Source organism: Coturnix japonica, chromosome 1, assembly GCF_001577835.2.
Source record: "Coturnix japonica isolate 7356 chromosome 1, Coturnix japonica 2.1, whole genome shotgun sequence".
Classification (NCBI taxonomy): domain Eukaryota; kingdom Metazoa; phylum Chordata; class Aves; order Galliformes; family Phasianidae; genus Coturnix; species Coturnix japonica.
In genome coordinates, this window is record NC_029516.1 from 13428497 (window position 1) to 13452071 (window position 23575).

Sequence of the window (23575 nt, forward strand, 5' to 3'; positions counted from 1 at the left end):
ACGGGTTTGAAAATTAAAATAAAAGCAAAAGTCTAAGAGATAAATTCAGATATCAATTCTACTTTTTATGTGTAAGCAGTATGTCAAATACATTGTGAAAGAATGACGCGTAACTGAAGAAAGCATTATTACTGTGATGCTACTAAATCATAGAGTGGTTGACATTTTATCAGAATATTTGGTAGGGAATTCAGATTTTGTTACAGAGAAGTTATGTGAGAGGTAAATATGAAGGAAGATTTATTTCCAGAATATAGCTGGTCCTGTGCTTTGATTTATGTTGGACCCTGAAGAAGAAAGAGGTTTTAAAATGCTTGAGGCAGAGATTAAGGAACTTCTATCTCACTTCTTTAATCTCTTCCCTGGTAAAGGATCTGGATTTATAACGCTCACTCGTCCCATGGTGGCTGGAGGGTAGATAGCACTGGTGCGTGATTTTTCAAGTCATCACAGGTCTTACAGTTGTAATTTCTTAGGTCTTAGGAATATCCTTAACACAAAGGAAAGGAACTGCAAGCACTTGGGCATATTTTCAGTTCACAGACACCAACAAGCAGTGAAAAAATGGAATGGGCAGAGGCTGCAGCCCTGGTGCCCCAGTCACGCTTCAGAACGTGGCACCAGCCCATGTAGGTGTGCACCACTCTCCCACTAATATAATAAACACCTCTATGGGTATAGGATGATTTTTTTTTTCCTTTTAATGAAAATGACAAAACCGTCTGAAAAAGTATACAAATAATTATGCTTCTCTTTAAAGTTATGATATGAAATAATTTGAACTTGGGATTTTTCTTGCCAACAGAAAAATAAGTACTTCATCTAAACAAAGTACCTGGGCTTCCTGGAGTCAGGGGAAAAAGACAGGGACTCCTGCAGGGTCCACCCTACCACATCTTAAAGATACTTACCTAAAGGGATATATCACCCTCTGGAGGTATCTACTGCTTTCCCCTAGGTAAGTGCAGCCCCATTCTATAGCACAGGCTGCATTCCTGTGTTTTAAACTGATTGCACTGAGATGAATCCCACCCATAAAGAACTAAGCCAGAATCACAGATGAAATGGTCTGAAAAACAAAACCATCTTGCTACATTTCTATCTTTCCCCATTTATTTCTGCTCTGTTTTCTTTCAGCATTCCTTTCGTTTAAAGCATCATTTCTCTCAGGCAAGGAGCATGTATTTTTTTTTTTATTCCACATACTGACAGAATGTAGCATTGGATAATAAAAGCAGAATAAAGCATAAGCTCAGAAAAAGATATTTTATTTGACATATTTGATCAAGAGAGCACTAAGGACAGCGGATGAGCATGAATGTTTGTTTGCTCTGAAAAAGAAAGAAGTGATCTTTGTGAAAGAGCCCAAGGCATGGGCAGAAATAACATTGTTATGACCAAGCATATGGCACAGCAAATGATCAAACAATTTACCAAGAGGCAAAACTCAGCGATTTATGCTCTTCCCCACTATGAGGAAAGCTTTGCATCCTGGAGCAAATTCCTACAGTTAAAATTTTCTTTAATCATCATCTAGATGAGCTTTTCCACATTTCAAAAGGATGTAAAGCATACTTGTAAGTCATGAGATGCTTCTCCACTTTCCAACAGGCACAGCACCCGTGGTGCCCTGCACTTTCTGCGTGCAAGTCTGGTATTTGAAGTTGGTTTTTTTTCCTCCACTATAAACAAGAAATCCAGTTTCAACTTGAATGTTATCTCCCTGGCGGGCACAGTGCTGCTGATGGCAGTAATCAACACTGAAGAGAAAAAAGACAGAGAGGGTGATAAACTGTATCGCTTTAAAGTATCACTGTAATTTTTAAAATGCTGTTCAAGATACATATATATCCAATATATAATGTTTCATGATATCTCCTGAGGTCTTGACATTTCTAAGCTGTCAGCAGGACTGGCAGGATGCTAAGTGTGGCACAAACCTTGATTGCTATTAGTTTATTCAAAACTGGACCATCAATAAACAAATGTACTTGGCCTATTAACCAGAAATAATGATTCCGCCTAAATCCAATGGGAAAATGGATATTTTTTATTTGTATTTATAATTGTTGCAATATTCTGTTTTACATACCTATTATTAGATCTTCTGTACCTGTCAGCCTAAATTATTTTCATTATTTTGGTAAAACAAACTCTTCTGCAAAGGTTAAATGACTGTGATGTTTAGAAACGACCCTGATCTTATTCCCCAGAGGAATATCTGTGACCTAGAGGCTTAGAAAATAACAGAAATTTACCATACTGTCATCTGCTTGCTAGTGAAGGCGTGTGGGAGGGGGCTGAGGGAATTAAATTCAGAACCTAGTGGAGCACAGTCAGGAGAAGAAGTAGAGGGAAAACAGTCAGCTCCCTGAGCCTCCAACAAAAATAACCCAGGAGATGTGCAGTACTGGGAGGAGAACCTAAAAGGTGGGAAAGATGATAACATGAACTTGAGGAGAGAAAATAACTGAGAGAAAAATGTGTCCACTAGAGGACAACAGCAGCAGCAAGATCACCCAGTGCAGAACCATCGTGAGCTGGAGGCTGGAGATCATCCTTGGACGTGCTGGCACCAACCATGCAGCCACAAGCAACAAGGGAAGCTGGCTCTTCCACAGTCCTGGGAGCATCTGAAGTAAGGGCTTCTGAAATGAAAAAAGGCAGCCCTCATAGCCTGTCCTTATTATTATTTTTTTTTTACAAGAACTGAAACATGAAATACTTGGGTTCAGACTGTCCCAGAATAAAATGTTCATTTTGCTTAGCAAAAATGAGAAGGAAGGAAAATGAAAATGAAAGTAGTAGGATGGTCTGCCTGGTAAAATAATTGAAAATCTGATGTTTTCTACCCAAGCTCACCAGCACCTGGGACAAGTACAGTACCTGGCAATGTGCTACAACCATGCCCTCACAATAGCCTCGATTGCTACACCTACCTTCTTTTTCCTTAGCAATACATACAAATAAACTGACATTTTGGAGATTTTCCATTCCTCAGTTCCAAGTTAAACTTAATACAAAGGCTTCCGGGGAGTATTTAAATCTATCAACACACATGCTAATTACCTAAAAGTATGATAGAATGATGGCTGGTTGACTCTCAGGTGTTCAGTTGTACCTGTGTCTGTCCTGTAACATCTGGAATCTGCATAAATGCAGGAAGTATCACACATAAATCACGCACAAGATAAATGAAAAGAATGATTAGATTTTGTCATGGTCTCCAGTGATATAAGTGATGTAAGAGTAGCACAGCAATATCACAGCATGCCCAAAAACTGGGAACAGGTGCGTGTAGTTCTATGATTTGTCCACGATTTATAATACATAACCTCTGCTTTATCCTTCTCTTGAAGGCTTAATTATAGCAGATGGAGAAAGGAGAAAAATAAACATCTTCCTTCACCTTCCTGTTCTCTCCTTATCACATAGAAGTGAAGCGTTGTCACTGCCAGGCAGTCAGAAACCCAGCCAAATTCAGCAAATATCAGCAGCGAATCTGCAGACTAGGAAGGACCTCTTGCTTTCAAACACCGTCATTGAGTCAGCTCCTTTCTAGCAGAAGGCAGAAGCAAACCCTCCCTTGCTGACCATCTGCGAGGAGCACATTTCAACAGCAACTGCCTTCCTTCCACGATGCCAGTCCTTCCTCACAGGGCTGTCTATGAATGCTGCCACAAGCCCCCTGCTGCGGAGTCAAAGGAGTGGGTGGTTAAGACTGATGGCACTTCAGTCTACTCATCATGAAAGACAAGCAGCCTGCAACAGAAGACTGGGTAGAAAAGGCCCAGAGGTGTGGGGAAGTCAAAATTAACTTGAAATTGTATATTGAGAAGGTAGGAGAGAAAACAGACTGATCCAGTCATCTCAGCAGGAAAAGATGTATTGTCATCCAGGAATGGAGGCAGAAAGAACGCAGGGCTCCCCACAAGCATGGCTATGGGCTCCCCACTCACTGCCTGCATGGGTCTGGGCAGAATGCCGTGTCTTTTCAAAGCTGGGCTCTTTAGACACCCTGGGCACGTTGCAGTGCTCTCATAAGGGTACCCTGACCCCTTCAGACCGCCTCACAGAAGCGCTCTACAAATTAACTACAACCACAGTTTTGCTGATTGCCAGACAGCACTTAGAGTAGATGCAATTTAATTAAAAGTTATTTTTGCTAGGTTCATACCTCATCAACCATATTAGAATTGTTAAAGAAAATGAAGAAACAACAACAAAAATGTGCAGTTAAAGTTCTTTATTACTGAAATTTACTGTGGTGTGTCTCTGCCTCCTTTTAGTTGCAGGCCCTGTGCTGAGTCTTTAGATACTTCAAGAAGCCTTGATGCCAAAGTATGAATATCTTTATGTAACTTTACCAATTATCAAAATATTTCTGTTTTGTGACCACGATCTAATTACTAAAAACAGCCGAGTGGTGATAGATCAGGATTTATTACCAACCAGATGATCATCATCTCACAACCTGACATTTGTAATCCAGGCAGGAATTCAGCTCAGTGACTTACGTTCCCTTCCTCTCTCCAATCTATCAACAGCGTATAGCAAATCTCTGCTGAATGAAAGACACAGCTCCACGTTAGTTATCTGTCTACACCAAGCAATTTAAATCCTTGGGAAAAGGGAAGAACAACATCACACTGTAACATCTTTAGCCGCAGCTTTCACAGTCCTCACCCTACCTTCTGTGGGATCAGTAGGACCCGCTCATTGTCGGCCTTAGAGCGGTTCCCTATTGCTGGCCTTCGTACCATTACAGCCTTAGCACTATTTCCCCACCCATTCTTACACAGTACCCGGCCTCCTTTGTTCCCCACCCGCCCCTTCCAGCCACTCCCCCTCCCTTATCTCCATATTCTCCCTCTTTCACCTGCGTTTCCTCCTCCTCCAATGCCACCTCGGGGTCGCCACGTTGCGGTAAAGCGGCTGCTCTCAGCTCCGGCTCGTTCCTCTCTCGTGTTGTCCTGCCGTCTTCTCTGCTCCTGCCTTTGGTATTGAATGTGCTTCATTCAGAGCGTGGCACCCCAGGGATGCCATGATTCCATGCTTGTTTGTTAGCTTGTCCGTCCTGCTTCTTGTGTTAAGTGCATTAGACAGCATTGGCACGATGCTATACTTTAAATTCTGACAAACATATCTTTATTTTACCTTAAATTCTGACAAATTACTTACTGCTTTTCCCCCCATAAAACCCCATAGGAACATTTGTGGATACAAATATGACTGTGGTGATGCAAAGCTGTGAGCAGCTGTTTTACCTGTGCTGCTTTGCAGTGTGGTGCGGGCACTAATGCCAACCCCAGCAGCAGATTGGATTGCTTTATTCAGAGCTGGCTGGGAACATCTGTGCATCTCTAAGGCACAGCTAATAACCAGGGCCACGCGATGCTCTTTCCAGCCCTAAGTGTTGAGGGCATTTCGAGGGGAAAGTGGAGCTTAGTAAGCCAAATCCTGCTGAATTAGAGTCAGTATGAGAGCTGAAAGCGCTGCCTTAAGTTGCACCAGGGGAGGTTACAGAATCACAGATTAAACCACAGGTTAAAAACATCACAAACAGCGCTCTGAGCAACGTCGATACTGAGGGAGATCACAGGATACGTTGGGTTACAAAGGGCCCCCACAGAGCGCCGAGCGCGGCCCCGCTGTGCGCATGCCCGTGAGGGCGCTGAGCATGCGCGCGGGGCGGGCGCCTCCCGCCGGCGGCCGAGCGGAGCGGGGCCATGGTGAGCGCGGCGGGCGGCGGGCAGCGCCTCGCGGCTCCTTCCTCCTCAGCCTCCTCATCCTCATCCTCCCTCCTCCTCGCGGCTTCGCCCGCAGCGCCGGGCAGCGCCGAGAGACGCCTGAGGTAGCGCAGGGTGGGAAGGAAGGCGGCTGGAGGGGCGCGAGGGGCTTTGGTGGCGGGGTTGGGGCCTGTGTGGGGCGGGACGGAAAGCCTGTTCCTTCGGTATTTCTCAATAGCGAAGTAACAGGGAGGGACGAGAGTAGGGAACAGCCCTGTAGAGATGTCAGCAGGCCTCGCTGGGGCTTGGTGAACAGTGAAGCAAGAAGCAGAGGCTCTGCTGGAATTTAGAACAAAGGGGGGCTAAAGGGGGATAGTTAAATGTAGTTTGTAGGTGGGAAAAGGAATGGTCTAGTTAGTTAGAATAACAAGGAATGGAGACAGTGGGTCTGGGAGAGCAGGAAGGATGCAGATAAGGAGTGAGATCTCCCTGAGACACCTGGCGAGGAGGGGATTAGAAGTTTTAAATATCAGGAGTTGCATCTCCCTGATAAGATGGGCGATAACAAGAGGGGGTCTGCATGATAAAGAATTATTGAATATGTATCAGAATTACGGGAAATCATTGACTATGTATTAGATGTACCTATATCTGTATCACGATTTTACAAGTCGGGGTGCAAGTTTGGTGGAGCTATCCCCCTTGCACCCGGCGCTGGAATAAACATACCTGCTTTATAACCCATCTCTGGATTATAGAGTTTGATTCCGCAAGTCATTGGCTCCGTGAATGGGAGGAAGTAACACGTTTTTCCACAACACAGAGATGAGGAATGTCTCCCTCATAGGTTCGCTTGGCTGCCTCGAATAGGACATGATGATGTGTTCTCCACGATGGTTTTCTTAGCTTCAGAATCCTGGGCAAAGGGCAGCGTTTCTTTAGGAGGAAAGCAGCGGTGCCAGCTTATTCAAACACATCGTGTGTTGGCAGGACGGGGCTTTCAGGCTGTTTGCACAGTTGGGAAATGGTTTAAGACTGTTTCCTGGGCAGGCTGCTCTCAGCATCGTGCTGCTTTACGTTTCATTGGCTCCAAGCAGAGTGGAGCTTGCTGCTTGGACAAAAAGGATGCACATATATGAATAAAGGCTTCATTGGGAAAGAAATGAATCAGTAATTGAATGTTGTAGATGTGGCTGGAAGGTTTCCAGTGATGTATGTGCCGGTTTCATTGGTTATCTTGAAGCAAAAGTGAATATCCAGTTGTCTCATGTGTTTCTTAGGTTTTAATTGCCTTATTAATGTCAGCTGTATTAATGAGCAGTGTTGTTTGTGTCTTCTAATGACAACTTATTCTCGAATCAGAGGGATTATATGAAGGAGGAAGAGGAGGAGTGTGCTGAAGATGAGGCGACTGAATCGGAAGAAGACCTTGAATTTAATGAAAGAGTTGGATGCCTTCCCAAAGGTTCCTGAAAGCTATGTGGAGACCTCAGCAAGCGGGGGAACAGGTGGGCCTTACTGACATGCTCATTTCTTCACTAGGAGAGTGGTCAGGCCCTGGAACAGGCTGCCCAGGGAGGTTGTGGATGCCCCGTCCTTGGAGGTGTTCAAGACCAGGTTGGACGGGGCCCTGGGCAACCTGATCTAGTAAATGTGTATGTTTGGTGGCCCTGCCAGGCAGGGGGGTTGGAACTACATGATCCTTGAGGTCCCTTCCAACCCGGGTCATTCTGTGATTCTGTGGTTCTGTGATGTGATGGAGGCTGCCTGTCAGCTCAGTCTGATACGCTCTTAGGCTTCTATTGAAGCTTCTAGCTTCACTAGAAGGAAAGCAGACACCTGTGTTCATTCAAAACTGGCCAAAACTGGTGTCTTAATCTCTTAATCTACTTCATGTAAATGCGTACTATATTCTCCTGATAGATGTGGTCTTTGCTCATCTTCTGCAGGACTTTTTTGTGTTAAACAGATGAGAGAATGGAATGTAAGTGTTCATTGTAAGCTGTTTGAAATTACGACTGGAAACACGCTGTGTCAAGGATGTAGTAAAACTTCTTAATTTACAGATTCTCTCTAAACTGTTTCCTTTAATATATAAGTTATATAATATAACATATATATATATATATGTATGTATGTATATATATATATATGAGTTTCAGGGTGTCATACTGTGTCAGTATGGAATGAAATACAAGTTGGATTCCGTGCTGTGATTTCATAAATAGGAAGAATTATCCAGGGATGTCTTAAGAACCAGCAGAGTTGAGCATCAGGGCAAAGACAGCTTTCTACTGCTTCTCCTCTTGGAGATACAGTTGATGTTAAAAGTAAGGGAAGCCCTTTGAAGAATGAAACACTTTATTCTAGTGCTTGTGCTTGTACTATCACTCGAGCTTCTCTCTGAGAACTGTAGCTGTAAGAACTATCCTTTCTAAGTTTATCTGACCAGGAAATGTTGCCATTCATTGGGTTTGTGGTCCTGGTAAAGAAATGACTTCACCTGTTGGACTATAGGAAGGCGACTGACTGCTCGCAGTTTGAAATAGAAAGCAAAAATCTTCTTGTGTGTAATAATGTCTGAAGCTCAGCTGGACAAAGAGTACAAGAAGCAATTGCAATCTACAGATAAGCCTTTAAAGTGGTTACGTGATTTGTGCTGCAGAGATAAATATCACAAAGATCTGTTTTACCTTGCTGGTTCCTGAGTTGCACTGTTAATAATTGAAGCATTATGTTATGTAAAATAACCTCCAAGAGTTCACGAAAGAACTCCTTGTTCATTTAAGAAGCCCGTTTCCTGATGGAAGCAAGTGTTGTTGTTGTTGTTTCTTGGTTTTTCTTCTGCAAATTACAACAGACAAAGTTAAAAATTCCTCTTTTCTGGTGCAGCCCTGTGCTATGCAAGAACTTCACTTAAAGGTTTTTCAGCACCAGAAGTTACTTCAGCATTCTTCATATGGTTTATTCCAGCAGCCTTATCAAAGACAGCGTGTGATCATCTCACCCAGATTTTATGGTAGCATAGCAAATAGTGGCTCTGTTTCATTCAGACGTGAAAACCAGGCTCACACTGTGGTAAGATGAGGATACAGAATGTAGCAGGACTCTCTTCACAGCCTTTGAGTATCTTGAAACCCATTACAGAAGGAGGACAGATCTCTCGGGTTGATGACTCAAGCTCTGGGGGGGAAAGAGCCTTCAGAAAAGTGGATCTATCTATTCTCAAGGATTTCCTTCTTCTGCTCAATTCTGTCAATTCCTCTGCTCAGAATTGCACAAAAAGCAGCTGTTGTGGCTCCAGCCTTTATAGTGTGTTCTGATGTGAAGGTTTTTGTATATATGATCATCTTCTTGTGAAGACATCTTGAAATGTTTGTGAGCTGGAAATGATAAATGATTTCTTTTCTGATTCTATAGCACTGTGATTTTATTTCCCTGCTCTCATCTCTGGGCCATAGGCCACAGTATAGTAAACTGAAGCTTATGGAAAGCAGTCCTGTTTTCCTTCAGTTGCCTGGAGAATCTGCAGAAATACTCTACAGAATGTAGATGGAAAACCCACCCTATGAAGGAGCCGCACAAATCACTACTGTACCACCAAACTGAGGGCTTCCCAACTTAACAGAAGCCTTAATTTAATAGAAAGGTGCATAGCAAGTGCTTCTGTACACATGCCATGTTTCTAACTGCAGTAGAGATATGTTCCTTTTGCGTTGCACTGCCACTAGTGTGATAAGTGGAGATAAGTGGGGCACATATGCTATTAAATGTACACTCTAGTTTTGTTTCATAAAATGAACATATCAGTTCTGCACTTACTTTGCTGTTGGTAGAATAAGTTGCTTGTATGCAGAGTCGGAATTGTTCAAAGTAATGGGGCTGGCAGTCCTGACTGCCACTGTCCAGTATTAGGGCACCTTCTGTTCATTGGACAGTGTATACAATGTGTATTGTTTCAACACATTGTTTTCTGCCAGCTTCCTGGGTATAAAAGTTACATAAGCTGTAGACAAGTGGTAGTTTGAAGGGAGTTGGACGCTCACCTTCTCCTTCCTTCATGCTTGAAGTTCGGATTGTTTGCCCAGACTGACTCTGACAGCGCGTTTTAGTTTATATGCTCATGAATATTTAACCTGTTAGTGAATCCTCCAGGGATTTCAGAACCTTCCCTATTCATCTTTCTTGATGCAAAGATTGGACTTTCTCTCCTATGCAGAAGGAAGTACTGTAGGTATGAAAACCCTTTTTTCCCCTCTTTTCTAAGGGCAGCTTATAGATTTATAAATCAAAGATATTAGGATTGTCCTGGTAATACTTGGATTGTGGAATGTTAGAATTTTATCCTGTTTGTTCCTGAATATTTCTCACAATCTTATTTTTTTTTTTTTTCATTGTCTTTCAGTTTCTCTAATAGCATTTACAACGATAGCTTTCCTAACTATAATGGAATTTACGGTGTATCGGGACACGTGGATGAAATACGAATATGAAGTAGACAAGGATTTTACAAGGTAATTTTTATTCCTTATAATTTCTTTTCAAATTATAGTTGTTTGCCTTTCAGGGAAGAATAGATGTGAGATATGCTTGTGATTTGAAAGCCATTTGTGGTTGAAATGTAAGTAAGATACTCAGGGGACTCAACAGATCAACCAACAAAAGCATATATGAATATATGGAGAAGAAAAATTGTGACTACTGCAGTCACAATTTTTGAGGGAATCAAAATGATGTAGGTGTATTGGTGCTGTAGACCTATGAGACTCTTCTTGAGCTATGCCAACCCTCCAAGTTTGCGTGATGCTAATTTACAGTTAGTATATTAATTGTCATTATATTTCATTCCATTGGAGGTGAAGCTTAAGGGTTATCAAGAAGTCAAACTGATTTCTGATCTTGGCTCCTGGTACGGTCCCCAAGATCACTGAATATTCATTTGCCATCAGGTTCATGCCTTTGCTCCTTAGGTGATGCCACACAGCCTTGATCATGTGTGAAGTTAAAGGAGATTTCATATACTGAGCACCTCTAAATATCACAGGTCTAGAATTGGAATAACTTTAAAAGCTGTTTGACTTAGTTGCTGTGGTAACAAGCTAAATATACGTCTATTAATTTGATGTCTTGTACTTCAGAAGTATGAAAGGGTTCTGTAAGGAAAAAAATAACGAATGTGAGAAACGTAAAGGAGAGGCATTAAAATTTCAAGTTTCGTTTTCGTTTGAACAGATGTGAGGGGCTTCTAAAAGAGGTTCTTTCCCCACTGAAACTGTGATAGAAAGCAAGTAGAGTCTGGTGCTTAAGAGGCTGTCACAGGACTCCTGCTGCAGGCTGCCCAGTTAGACCGGGCTAATCACTGAGCCTGCAGACCTGTGACAGTTTAAACCACTGTAAACTTGTATCTCTGTAATTGCTTTTTCTCCTATCTACCAACCTTCCTGGAAGGAGATCCCTGGGGTTGACAGAGCATGACAGTAATGAGGGCACTTATTCAACACAAATTAAAACTTCTTTGAAGCCGCTGTGAAAACTAACAGAGAATGCCCTCGTTACTGGTTGATGCCACAGAATCAAACTTGGTGCCTCTTGGTGGCATGTTTTGTTATTCTGCCCTTCTCCATTCATTCTAGCAAAGTTCAAGATAAAGACATTAGTGTGCAAGGCATTTTGCTGTTAAAACATGGGAAAAGAGCTTTTTTACCCTGAGGTAGTGCTAGCAAAACCAGCATTCCTTTTTAGATGACAGTGTTTTCTAGGAACTGACTATATCAATTCTTCAGCCTGATCCTCAGCATACTGGGGAAAAACAGAGGCCTGATTTAAGGGCAAAACAGCAGGAAGGTGCTCAAGTATTTGCTCAGTGTTGGATTTGTAGCTCCTACGTTATTGGATCTGCTAAATTGTGTAACTCATTGCACTGGTTTTGTATGAAAAAATGTGTCAGATACTGAAAGTGGTATATTCTTCTTAAAGGTCTGGCAGCCTCTTAGACTGCTATTTCAGGAAAATCTGGTAGTCATGGTATTGAAGCTCCTAACAGAAAGGTCTGAAGTTCAACAGAGAGGTCTGATACTTTTGTATTTTAAATGATGAGTGGTCATCAGTGCTTTAGTAATTGAAACTGTCTTGGTTCATTCATATTTCAGACAGCTTGTGTTTATTGGTGTGAGTTTTGTCAGCTGACTATTTTTGCGAGTAATCTTCAATTAATATTTCTCTTGATATTTTTATTCACTGTCGATTTCCTTTTTGCCTTTTCTTTCTTTACAGTAAACTTAGAATCAATATTGACATTACAGTTGCCATGAGGTGTCAATGTAAGTATCCAGTGGTGAAAACTCAGCACTTTAAGGACTCCTTGCTGTATGCATTTGTTCTCAGTATGACTGAATGTTGTTCAAAGTATTTAAGTGACTACTTTTGATCTTGGTGACATGTAGTATACTGATATGACTCATTGGAAGAATTGGTATAAGATAAAAAGCATCTTAGGACAAGGGGGAATGGTTTTAAACTGAGACAGGGGAGGTTTAGGTTAGAGATTAGGAGGAAGTTTTTCACACAGAGGGTGGTGACACACTGGAACAGGTTGCCCAAGGAGGCTGCGGGTGCTCCATCCCTGGAGGCATTCAAGGCCAGGCTGCATGGGGCTCTGGGCACATCTTGACAGCTTTGTTTCTTGTTTTGTTTGCACTTTCTTAGCAAGAAATATACAGTGATGGGTTGTTGGTTTTTGTTGTTGCTGTTTGTTTGCTTTTCTCCCAATTTCTCCCCTGTAACTTATGCCAAAAGTTACCACTGTGGTGTGAAAATTCATCTCAACTTGAACACCTCTAATTCTCTTTTTATGTTTCTGATCACTTGTGTGCCTCAATATTTGTCTCCCTATTTCAAACAGATGTGGGGGCCGATGTTCTGGATTTAGCAGAAACAATGGTTGCCTCTGCCGATGGCCTCATCTATGAACCAGTAAGTTTAGTCAAAGCCTTTTTACTTAGAAACGAAATTGTTCTTTACTCAATGTGAAGCACTGCAGGGTTTGCTGGCTTGGATTTTTTCGCCACGGTTGGGCTGCACAGAATGTCTCCAAGTATTGTGTGATCCTTGAGTGCAGTCTGCAGTGCTCACTGCAGGGATCTGCTGGGGAAACAGGCTGTGCTCTGTGATTTCTGCATACTCATCCTCTGCGAATACAGTAGGTTTGATCATAGCAGGCTCCCAGGTCAGTTCCTTTTAACCAGTAACTTTTTAACTACAGCCAGTTATTTTTGTATTCATTAGTTCTTGAGATAAGTGCTGAAAGTACTTTACGTGGAAGGGAAACTGCTAAACATCAGAAGAGAGTTCATGTGGCTGCTTTTTAACTAGAAGAGTCCTGTGGCTGAAAAAGATGTGAAAAATCACCATGATATCCTCATAGTATGAGCTGACAAGCTTAAATTAAATGTGTCCATTTAATTTCTGTATTACAATCTGAAGGCACTGGAAATTCATAAGCCTGTGCTCTTAAAGTGCTTTTGCTTGCATAATACAATACGCTTCAAAGTAATTATACCGTGTGAAAGTAATTTATCATTTAATGAAAATGTATCAGAAACCTTCTTGCTGTAGTTATTACAAGCTTAATAACCCAAGCGTATTCTGCACATGTGGGCTTACTTCTAGTCTCCCACAACTTCCCATCCCCCCAATTCTTTTCTGGGTTTCAGGGATGGGACTTCAATGCTTCCAATGTGTTTTATTGGATTCTTTTTGTTTCAGGTAGTATTTGATCTCAGCCCGCAACAAAGGGAATGGCAAAGGTAACTGAAGTACTGAGATGCATGTTTATATTATATGTACTAGAAGTGACCTCAGGATATACCTGAGTTGGGTAACAGAGCTGTATTTTGGGTCTCACAGCTCCTGCTTGTAGTTCAGGAGGGATAAGTCTGTAAAAAGAAGTGAATTGATTTCATTGCTGTTATCAGTTGGGATGTCTGCTGTGACAGAAATGGGCACAGTATTTCTCAATGAAGTGCTGTCATTTTATGTGCTTGTAATAAACCTGTAGAAGCATAGTTGGGGTTTGGTTTATTTCTGTGTGTAGTACCATGAGATTATTTTTCTGTGTATGGAGCTAGTTTCTTGCTGTCTTGAGAAGAACTGAGCATTATTTGCCATCTGAAGCTGATGGTTAATTGTGAAGTTATTTTGTGATTTAATCTTGCATACTTTCATGTTTGTGTAATCTTTAGGATGCTGCAGCTGATTCAGAGCAGGCTGCAGGAAGAACACTCTCTTCAAGATGTGATATTCAAAAGTGCTTTTAAAAGTGCTTCTACAGCACTGCCACCACGGTAAGAAAAAAGGTTATTCCTCCCTCTTCCCACTCCCCTCCCAATTTAATAGACTTTTATTTTCCTTACACTCACACAGAAAGTTTGGTATGCCTGAATCTAAAGGCTGCGGCATTTTTTAAGGGAAATATTGCTTTCTGCATGTAAGCTGAGATTTCTTTCTCTGTAAAATACAAACCTTAAATAAAACAAAGCAAACACCAAAAACTCTCTATGAAGTGTATGAATACTTTACGTATTTTAACCTGATTGAAGGCTAAATGCATCTTGTCTTTCTGAAGCAAGGCTGAGAAGTGCTCAGAAATCTTATTTTCCATTTAGTTGATATCTTCAGTTTCATTAAGTCCTTCTGTCTCCACAACACTTGCTAGCACAGTATTTGAGATGCTATTTATGTATCAAGTGTGTTTAAGAAGCTTTTTCCTCTCCCTCTGAGAAGCAGATTTGGAGATGTCCACAACTCAGAGCGCATCTCAGCAAGTATGGGAAGAAGAAAGCTTTATAAAAAATGAATGGGGAAAGCTATTTTTGCTACAGTGTTACGTGACATGCATTTTGTTCTGTACAATGTAGCAACAAAAACAAGCAAGAAACATTCTTGGTTGGAAGTTGGGGCAGGTGGAACCCACAGGGTGACAAGATATTTGTAAGGTCTCACTGTGTTTTCTGTTCAGTTGTCCAAGTTAGTTTTGTAGACCAGATCTCTGAATACAACTATAAACATAAGCTTACAGGTTTCTGCAGGTTGATCTGTATTCAATTCCCTCCTTCCTACCCATCCCACTTGTGATTCCAGAAGAATATGATGGAGTGGTAGGTGATAATGGCATAGGCCTTTGTTCCAGGAAAAAAGAAATCTAAGTACACTATGTTATTTTTACTAGACAGTGAATATTCTCAAGTACCTTTTTGTTGTTTTTGTTTAAACAGGGAAGATAATTCATTAGAGTCTCCAGATGCGTGCAGAATTCACGGTCATCTGTATGTCAATAAAGTGGCAGGGAATTTTCACATAACTGTGGGCAAGTATGTTCTGTTCAATTCCTGAAAATAAAAGATCTTAAGAAATGACTTCTACATTGTATATAGTACGTGCATGTATGTATGTCTGCATGCTTTTAACTTTGAAATTAACACCCGTGGTTTTTATTTGTCTGCATGGAATTCCAGCTGACGTCTTTGTGTGGATGTTGTCCAAGAGTCTCTTCTGTCTGGTCTTGAACCTCCTGTGTCATAGATGTCAAAGTTCTTAAGCTCTTTCCAGAGCCAGTTGTTTTGTTGTTCTTTCATATGGTCTGTAATCACTTCTCTCTTCCTGTCTGAAGTTCTCAGCCCTGAACTTTGCATTCCCTTGCTTCCTTTTGCTCATTGCTACATTTGTATTTCTATTAAACATGCTCCTCTTTTTCTTTGGGCCTTTTTTTTTTTTCCTTCAGGAGCTTTCTTAACTGGTCTTCATTCCTCATTGTAAGGGTGATTACCTGGTTATTGGTTGTAGTCCTAACATATAAATAAATGCAAGTTTTTCCTCTGGTGTTAATGAAACAGGGAGAGGTAATTTATCTACATAGCCCAGTTTAGGAAAACTGTGTCTTTCTGCATGGGTTCATTAAACAAGTTTTTGTAAAACATATCTTACTTTCTTTAGGGCTATACCACACCCTCGAGGCCACGCGCACTTGGCAGCCCTTGTAAGCCATGAGTGTAAGTGCTTTCTATTATCTTCATACACATGAGCATCATTTCACAGAATCACAGATCACAGAATCACAGAATGACCCGGGTTGGAAGGGACCTCAAGGATCATGTGGTTCCAACCCCCCTGCCTGGCAGGGCCACAAAACATACACCTTTACTAGATCAGGTTGCCCAGGAGACCCCATAGATCCCCATAGAGATCCCATAGGCCCCATAGATCCCCACAGAGACCCCCTGACTCATATGGTAACGTAGGTTGCTGGGTGATGTGCTGGCTGGGCAGTGGCGCTGCAGAAGAACATGAATACTCTTTGAGTATTATTACACAGTAGTAAATTAGCCTCCCCCCTACACACATTCATTTAACGTTATTAGAATTAGCTTTGGGTTGATTCTGTAGTAATGATAACAGAAGACTCAGATGCATGTTGTAACACAGATAGCATGTGAAATTCCTTTGTTTCAGTCCAAAATACCAATTTATTGTAAAATCTGCTTTTCAAGTGGTTAAGGATGTTTATGTTTGTGTCTAGAAGCTTCACTTTTGGTTTATGAATCTACACAGTAAATGTCTGTTGCTGTAGTACATAATGAGAGGCAAGGGTGACTTACTGAGATAAACGAACTTGGTGTTTAATTAATTAAACCTCCAAATGTCTGACTGTGAACACAAGTGTGTGCTGTAAAACTCACATATCTTAACAAAATCAAGCAGTGTAATCACTTGATAGTATCCTGATGCTTCCTCTGTATGTTTAATTTATGAAATCTTAGTCTTTTCAGTACTAGTATGTACAACAACCAGAAGTGTGGAATTTCAGCATTTGCCTAACAGGCAATTTCCAATCACTGCATTTTAACTCTTCAGCTCTGAGGCTGATTACAAATATAACTTGTGTTGGCATTTATTTTCTACAGAAATTAAGCTTCTTTATAAATATTTTGAATTTGAGATGTGTGAAATAACGGGCATGGATTTATTACTGCAGTCACCAGCACAAATCCACTGTACTGCACTCTGGTGTGATAAATATTCTAATTAAAGTGTTTTGTACTGTGAGAAATAGGCGAGTCTTTTTCTCTGAGGAAGGTCCAGAGTCTCGTAGTTTTTAGAAGTTGTTTCATTCTTCTCTATTGTTTTTCAGCTTATAACTTCTCACACAGAATAGATCATCTGTCATTTGGAGAGCTTATTCCAGGAATTATCAATCCCTTGGATGGAACAGAAAAAATAGCATCAGATCGTAAGTTTGTTGTTTTATTTTTAAAGAAGCCTCTTGCTTTCTATATTGATTCAATAATTACATAGAGCATTTGTGAAAAATGATAATGTGTTATGACTTAGAACCAGTGTGCCTTATTAACTTTGATAGTGAACGCGGCACTGCTGAGTTGCTGACTTGGTGTTTTAAATGATCAGTTTCTTTTCAGTATCAGTGTTGATGGACTTCGCTGTTCTGCTGCAGCTCATTGACAGTTTTGTCCAGGAGCTGTGTTGAAGTTGCTGTTTGCCTGAACAAGCTGCAAAGAATTTTGCAGCTGTGCACTAGTCAGGAAGGTCACAGAACCCTCCTCTGAAGATGTAAAGGACAAACACAAAAAACCCAAACCTACCAGCAGCAAAACAAACAACATCCAGAGTCTTAAATTCCTGTATTTGATTTGTCACTTTTGTGATACATTTTGTGAGGCAGCTAAAAGAAGGATTTGTATCTCACTCTTTTCCCATGTATAAATACAGGAATATAGGAACCTGCTTTACAGAGTAAAGCACTTTGTATCCTCTGACTTCCATTCCCACATGCAGGTGATTGCTAGAACCTTCTAAAGCTGTGTTGTCTCACAGTCTGATCCATTGTTCCTGGATCCTTCCAGCCAATTTTCTGCAATTGACGTAGATTGCTTCAGTTTTGTAATGTTTGTTTTCTTAGGGATTTGAATGAAGACAGAAGCCATAAATGTTTAAGTCTGCTGGTTGCTTTAGGAGAATTCTCTAGAAGACTGTAATTGAGAAAGAAACAGTAGCCACTTTAGGAGGGCTCTTGTTTTAACTAAGTACTTAAAACCTACTTGAACCACTGTCAAGATAGATAATGCCTGTTGCAGTGTGTGTCATATAAAAAGTGACTGTGAAACGTGCTCATTCTGCTGCCCTGGAAATGCAAGGGGCCCACTTTTAATGAGTATTTTCATTACGTGGGCAAAATGAACTTGAGTACAAATCTGCCACAGGTCTTTCCCATGGAAACTAACTTTGTTCACACAGATGGTGCTCAAGTAGGCTTGGCAGTGCTGGGACACCTTGAGTGATGTTCTTAGTGTAAACAACTTAGTTGGTTGACTGTTCTAATAATTACAGTGTGAGTTCTTTGCGACTGTGTCTCAGATGGTCTTTTAGTCTGTACTTAATTCAACACTGAGATTTGTTTTCTTTTAGACAACCAGATGTTCCAGTATTTTATCACAGTTGTGCCAACCAAACTCCATACATACAAAATTTCAGCAGAAACTCATCAATTTTCAGTGACAGAAAGGGTAAGTGTTAATAAGGGAGAACCACGCGGGGGAAAATCTAGCAGCAGTTGGCCTTAAATGTGAGAACTGAGGCTTAGTTGTTCGCTGTTGTTTTGAAAACTCCTCTGCAAAGAGCTAGTTTAATGCTGAATCCATAGAGAACACTGTTATTGCAGTGTGGTACCAGGGGCAAATCACAAGGCACCAGTTTAAAAGGTTGCTGTCAGTAAGAAAAATGGCCTTACATGTGCCAGCTGTGTGTCTCATCGTTTCCGCACTGAACTCCGTTTTGGTTTTTTATTCTCAAGCCAAGAGAAAAAAAAATACAAACCTCTTTGGAAAAACTTAATTAAAAATGGAAGGTGAGGAGAAAGGTAATAACAAAACCTTGGGTTCAGAAAGAGGTTCAGAAATTAGTTGGTAGTTTTGTTTTATAGGGATGGTGCAATATTGTCTGGAGTAGAACTTGTGAATAGAGGTGAAGCAGCTTTACATACCTTGCTCCTTCTCAGTAGGTAGCCTTGTTGTGTTTGCCTTTGGAAACCAAGCACCCCTAGCAGATGAGCTGGGAAAGGCTCTTGGCAATTATTGATTGAGCAGATTAATGTATTTGTTGTGTAAGAATATGAAGACCCAGAGAAAGGCAGTTGGCTCGCTGTGGCTAAAACAAGAGTGCAGTAAGGTTCAGTCACCAGTGGTGAATGCAATTGGAAAGCCATAGGCACAATCAGCTCTGCTGTTGTTGAATTTTGAGGTACTGTGTCCATGTGTTAGATTTAATCCTAGCAAGGCTTCACTGGTAGCCAGGATATCTGATACCAGCTTAGTTATTTTCAGCAGCTTTTAGCAAGCAGCAATTAAATCTGCAGCAGTAGAAGCTCTGGGGAAAACAAATTTTTTTGATGGTAGAATTGAGTGTTCTGTTTAACTTGATATTTTTTTCACCTTTTGACCTCAGAAGACCATTAAGGCTTAGGGAAACAATTAGAGGGTGGGGAGCAAGCAAACAAAATTTGAGCCTTAGTCAATGGCAAGAATTAGTTGGACTGCCTTCAGCTGTCTTTTCCTTGTTGTTATGCCTGGTTAACCCTCTACTAACACTGAGTGTCATCATGCTATTGAAATACAGAAATCATTTTGTGCCCTGTTTTTAATTGCTGTAAAATGTCTGTGAACTTGTATCAATAATCAAGATGTTATTTTGTCATCCTGTTACTTGGTTTTGGTAGCAAAGGCAGCGGAACAACTTAAATCAACATTAACTGAGTACAAAAAGGCAACTTGTCTGTGGCAGTCTGCTTTGGTTTTGTACTGTTTTTGCATGTTTTTTGAGTGCAGACTATGTTAAATCTAGGTGAAGAGGAGCTATGATCTATTGCTGTTCTGTTCAGTTTTGCTTGTCTGTCTTCCTAGACGTGGCTGAGCTTGTCTGCTCTCAATTAGATTCTTTTCTGCTGCTCTTGTTTATTTCCAGCCAGACTTAATAGCAGTGTGTTTATCAGCACTTCCCTAACAACAGATAGAAAACGCTCTCCTCTTTGGGATTTTTCTACGTAAGAATATGGGCAAATAATAAGAAGGAATAATAAGACGATTTTCAGATCCCAGAAACTTGTCTTAAGAACCTGATTTTTAATCTTTTTGTGTATGTGGAAGTAATGGATTTTAGCATATAAGTGCACAGCGGGCAAGGAAAGAAACCAAATAGCATTGGCCTCATTTAAATTAAGCTCCTGAATTTCTGTGTTGCTACCTTCCAGTTTGGGACCTTCTCTAGTGGTTTTGTAGAATCAGTGATTAAATCCTCTGGGACGTGTAAACGTAGCTCCAAGGAAGCAGTGCAGAACACAGGGGTTGGGGGCACCGTATTACACCAGTGCTCTTAATGGAATTCACCAGCACAGTGACTCAGCTCTCTGATGAAGGAGTTTTGTCATCACCTCTGTTATTTTCCTTCCGACTAATAAGATGCAGCTAACTTGTCTTTCTCTTTTATCTCACAGGAAAGAGTAATTAACCACGCAGCTGGCAGCCATGGAGTGTCAGGAATATTCATGAAATACGATATCAGTTCACTTATGGTGACGGTGACAGAGGAACACATGCCTTTTTGGCAGTTCTTAGTACGGCTCTGTGGCATTATTGGGGGAATTTTTTCAACTACAGGTAACTATCAGTGCTTTCCCTCTAACACCCTATTAGTTTGTGGGATGTTTTTGTTTGTTCAGTTTTAGATCACTGTGATTATATTATGGATAAATTACGGTGAGACCTGAACTTCCAGCAGACTTAGGGTTAAACGCTGAAATTTGCAGTACCATGCACTCATCTTTAGTGTCCCAGTGTGCTGTGTCTGGAGAGTACTCACTGTTTCCTTCTGATACTCTTTGTATTTTCTGTAGCTGGCATCCAGTGATAAATCAGTGCTGAAAGCTGAGATAGCATTTCCACCTGAATAGAATCCCAATATCATTGGGAAGATATTCCTCATGTAACTTGTCAGTGTACTGCAGGGTTTGGTCTTCAAAGGAAATAATCATAGAATGGCCTGGGTTGAAAAGGAACTCAAAGATCATCGAGTTGCAACCCCCCGCTATGTGCAGGGTCGCCAACCACCATTCCAGGCTACCCAGAGCCACATCCAGCCTGGCCTTGAGTAATAATAATAATAATAAAGTCAAAAGGACACTATTAAGTTTGTTAGTGAAGGCATAATATGGTGTCTTGCTTAAAAGTCACTTGTTCTCTTGACTTTGATTTGAAGGGGCCTTAAGCTAAGAGCTGTCTTTCAGAGTAGATTTCACTCTGTGATGTGTTTCCACCCTTAAAGCCGCGCAGAGGGAATGACATTTGCTTGGATAGCCTTGCTCTTGTTGTTATTGATGCGTTTCAGAAGGTTACAGTTTTGTTTCCCTCCTTGATGTTTCCTTTCCCCTGTTGTCCTACTCAGCATTCCATACTGCTTTATTGCAGTGTGTCATGTTTAATTTTGTGTAGAATTTTGTTGCAGTATTTCCATAAATATTTCAGCATTACTAATGGTGACCATTTAAATCGTGTTTGTCATCACAGGAATTTTACATGGCTTTGGGAGATTCGTAGCAGAAGTTATTTTTTGCCGTTTCAGACTGGGCTCCTACAGACCTCCATCGGTAAGAAAAACGGCTTTATAGTAAATGTTACAGCGTGAGGATGGGTGATAAGAGCTTGGAGTTGTTACAAAGTAGGACAGCTTTGGGCCTTGGCCCAAGGGGAGTATGAGGTGCTCACAATAGGCCTCCCATTGACATACATCTTGGGAAGGATTCTGTAACTTTTAAAATTGGAAAACTGAACTGATAAGCAAGCAGGGTATTTGCTGAGGAGCTGATTTAATTAAACCAAATCTCGTACAGATTTATCTGCTATATTGCTTTGTCATTCTTGCTATATTGTATATGCTGCAGGGCTGTGGCGTTGCTGCTGATGAGTTTGTGGGCTGCTGCCAGGCAGTGTGAAAAGACCTGAGCAGTCTTTACATTTCCCTTCACAGGACAGGAATAGTAACATTCCTCTAGCAAATATTTGATTTTACTTCACTCTTATTTTTTCAAGCTTAGTCTGTAGGTAGCCTTTATGACTTCGGTCTTTCTCTTGACCGTTTTGTTGAAGTTTGGCCAGGTTACCTGAGTGGAAGGAGAGGAGGGAAGGTGAATAGATTTGAATGGTGAAGATGATACGATTTTTGGAGGCCAGGTGAAAGTCATGCTGAAATTACTTGAGAGTAATGCGTGTTTGGGGCAAGGGGGGGATTATGTTCCTGGACAAGTCATTAATAGCTGTTTTTGTTTGACTAGGACCCGCTTCCTGATGGCCACACAAGCAACCACTTACCTCTAACTACGGACAACAGTACACATTAGCGCCTCCTGAGAGAGTTCTCTTTCTTCCTGCCTGATACAGAAGACATTTTTTTATAATAACGAGAACATTGTGCAATATGCAGAGACAGTGCTGATGGGCAGTGGGAAGTGAAGCTTCTACAAGAAACAAACAACAATTTATGTAACTTTTTGTCTTTTTAAGTGCATATGGAGTCATGGGAGGTTGTGAGACCGGTGTGGTGGGCCATCCTCTGAAGCCTGAAGGAGTGTTCCTGCCAGTACAGTATTTGTGGTCAAGCTGGATGGTTCTGACTGTCATCAGCCACTGGAGGGTCTGCTTAGTGATCTCAGCTCTGTGCCTGGGAGGCTGGCAGGCTCCAGTGAGAAAAGAGAACAACTGGGATGCGTGGAGGGCTGGGCAGCAAGCAGAGAGGGACACTAGTAAAGCTGGAGTTTTCTCCTAGGTTTGCAAACTGGGTCTGTGTTTTCTTGTTCTTTTTTAATGGTTGAGGGTGGGAGTTAAGATACAAGCAGGGAGTGGATCTAGAAAATCCTAAAGACAACTCTGAAGTAAGATGGAGCCCAAGCCATACTGTTGGTCATAGCTTCTGCCTGTGTAGTCTCACATTCCTTAGAGGAAGAAGCACGATGCAGAGCAGGGCAGTTCCCCTGTTTTCATCCAGCTGCTTAGCCAGCATTTCTGCTGTTTGCTGTGGAAGTGGCCAAGGCCTCTGAGAATGGGTTCCAGTGTGCCTGGCTCTGTTTTTGAGTTGGAATGAGAAGCCTTTTAAATGAGGCATGTGAGCGTAGTTTTGACTCCCTTACAAAAGATCAGGTAACTCTTTATATGGTCCTTTCTTAGTAAAGAAGTTGCTTTAATGCAACTTTCCTTGTACCTTTGCTGCTAGCGTGCGAGCCATGGTATGTAAATCCAGAGCATGGAGAGCAGAAGAGGCAGGTACCGCCTTATTTTGGTTCAGTTACACGTCGCAGAAACATGGAACTGGTTGGGAAGTCTGCTAGTGCAGACAGGGAGCGGTGGGGTTCGTCTCCATGCAGGAGGCGGCTTCAGGGAATCGGAATCATTTTGCTGCAAACAGATGGTGAGCAGGGGTGCACAGAGTCCATCCTCACTGTTCGTGAAGGTTTTTGTAAAATAAACAAAAAGAGCAATATCGGTTTATATTGTTAAGATGCTGTTGAGAGTGTTATTAATGCAGCCGGTGCTGTGAGAAACTGAAGACCATCCTCTTACAGCTGAACTACGGGCACACACCTGTGGTTACACAGTTATTTCCCCAGGATAAAAAACATCACCAGTGTGATTCCTTCCCAGCAAAACTGATCTAATAACATATTGTGAGATTATGCTGATCTTGGCCTTATCAGGGACTAACTAAGGAAAATAAAAGTCTTTGTGACACTGTCA

General features: G+C 41.4%; 1 protein-coding gene and 1 long non-coding RNA gene across 5 annotated transcripts; one reads left to right on the forward strand and one right to left on the reverse strand.

Annotated features, from left to right (window-relative positions):
• Window positions 1-1252: 1252 nt before the first annotated feature.
• LOC107308015 lies at window positions 1253-5585 on the reverse strand. Of its 2 annotated transcripts, XR_004306102.1 has the most exons (3): window positions 5225-5585; window positions 4880-5077; window positions 1253-2648 (listed from the first exon to the last, which is right to left on the reverse strand). It is a non-coding gene; the product is annotated as an uncharacterized LOC107308015 (long non-coding RNA). The 2 variants fall into 2 exon arrangements; XR_004306101.1 differs by having other exon boundaries at window positions 4880-5585.
• On the forward strand, window positions 4908-23575 carry ERGIC2 (ERGIC and golgi 2). 3 transcript variants are annotated; one of them, XM_015851544.2, is made up of 14 exons: window positions 4908-4926; window positions 7092-7237; window positions 10135-10243; window positions 12003-12049; window positions 12631-12701; window positions 13494-13534; window positions 13970-14071; window positions 15002-15097; window positions 15720-15775; window positions 16915-17013; window positions 18207-18304; window positions 20287-20449; window positions 21356-21435; window positions 22120-23575. In XM_015851544.2, exons 2-14 carry the CDS (start codon window positions 7132-7134, stop codon window positions 22183-22185), a joined length of 1134 nt encoding a protein of 377 aa, XP_015707030.1. In that variant the 5' UTR covers window positions 4908-4926; window positions 7092-7131; the 3' UTR covers window positions 22186-23575. The 3 variants fall into 3 exon arrangements, with proteins under 3 accessions (XP_015707030.1, XP_015707023.1, XP_015707016.1); XM_015851537.2 differs by lacking the exon at window positions 4908-4926 and adding an exon at window positions 5655-5732; XM_015851530.2 differs by lacking the exon at window positions 4908-4926 and adding an exon at window positions 5725-5854.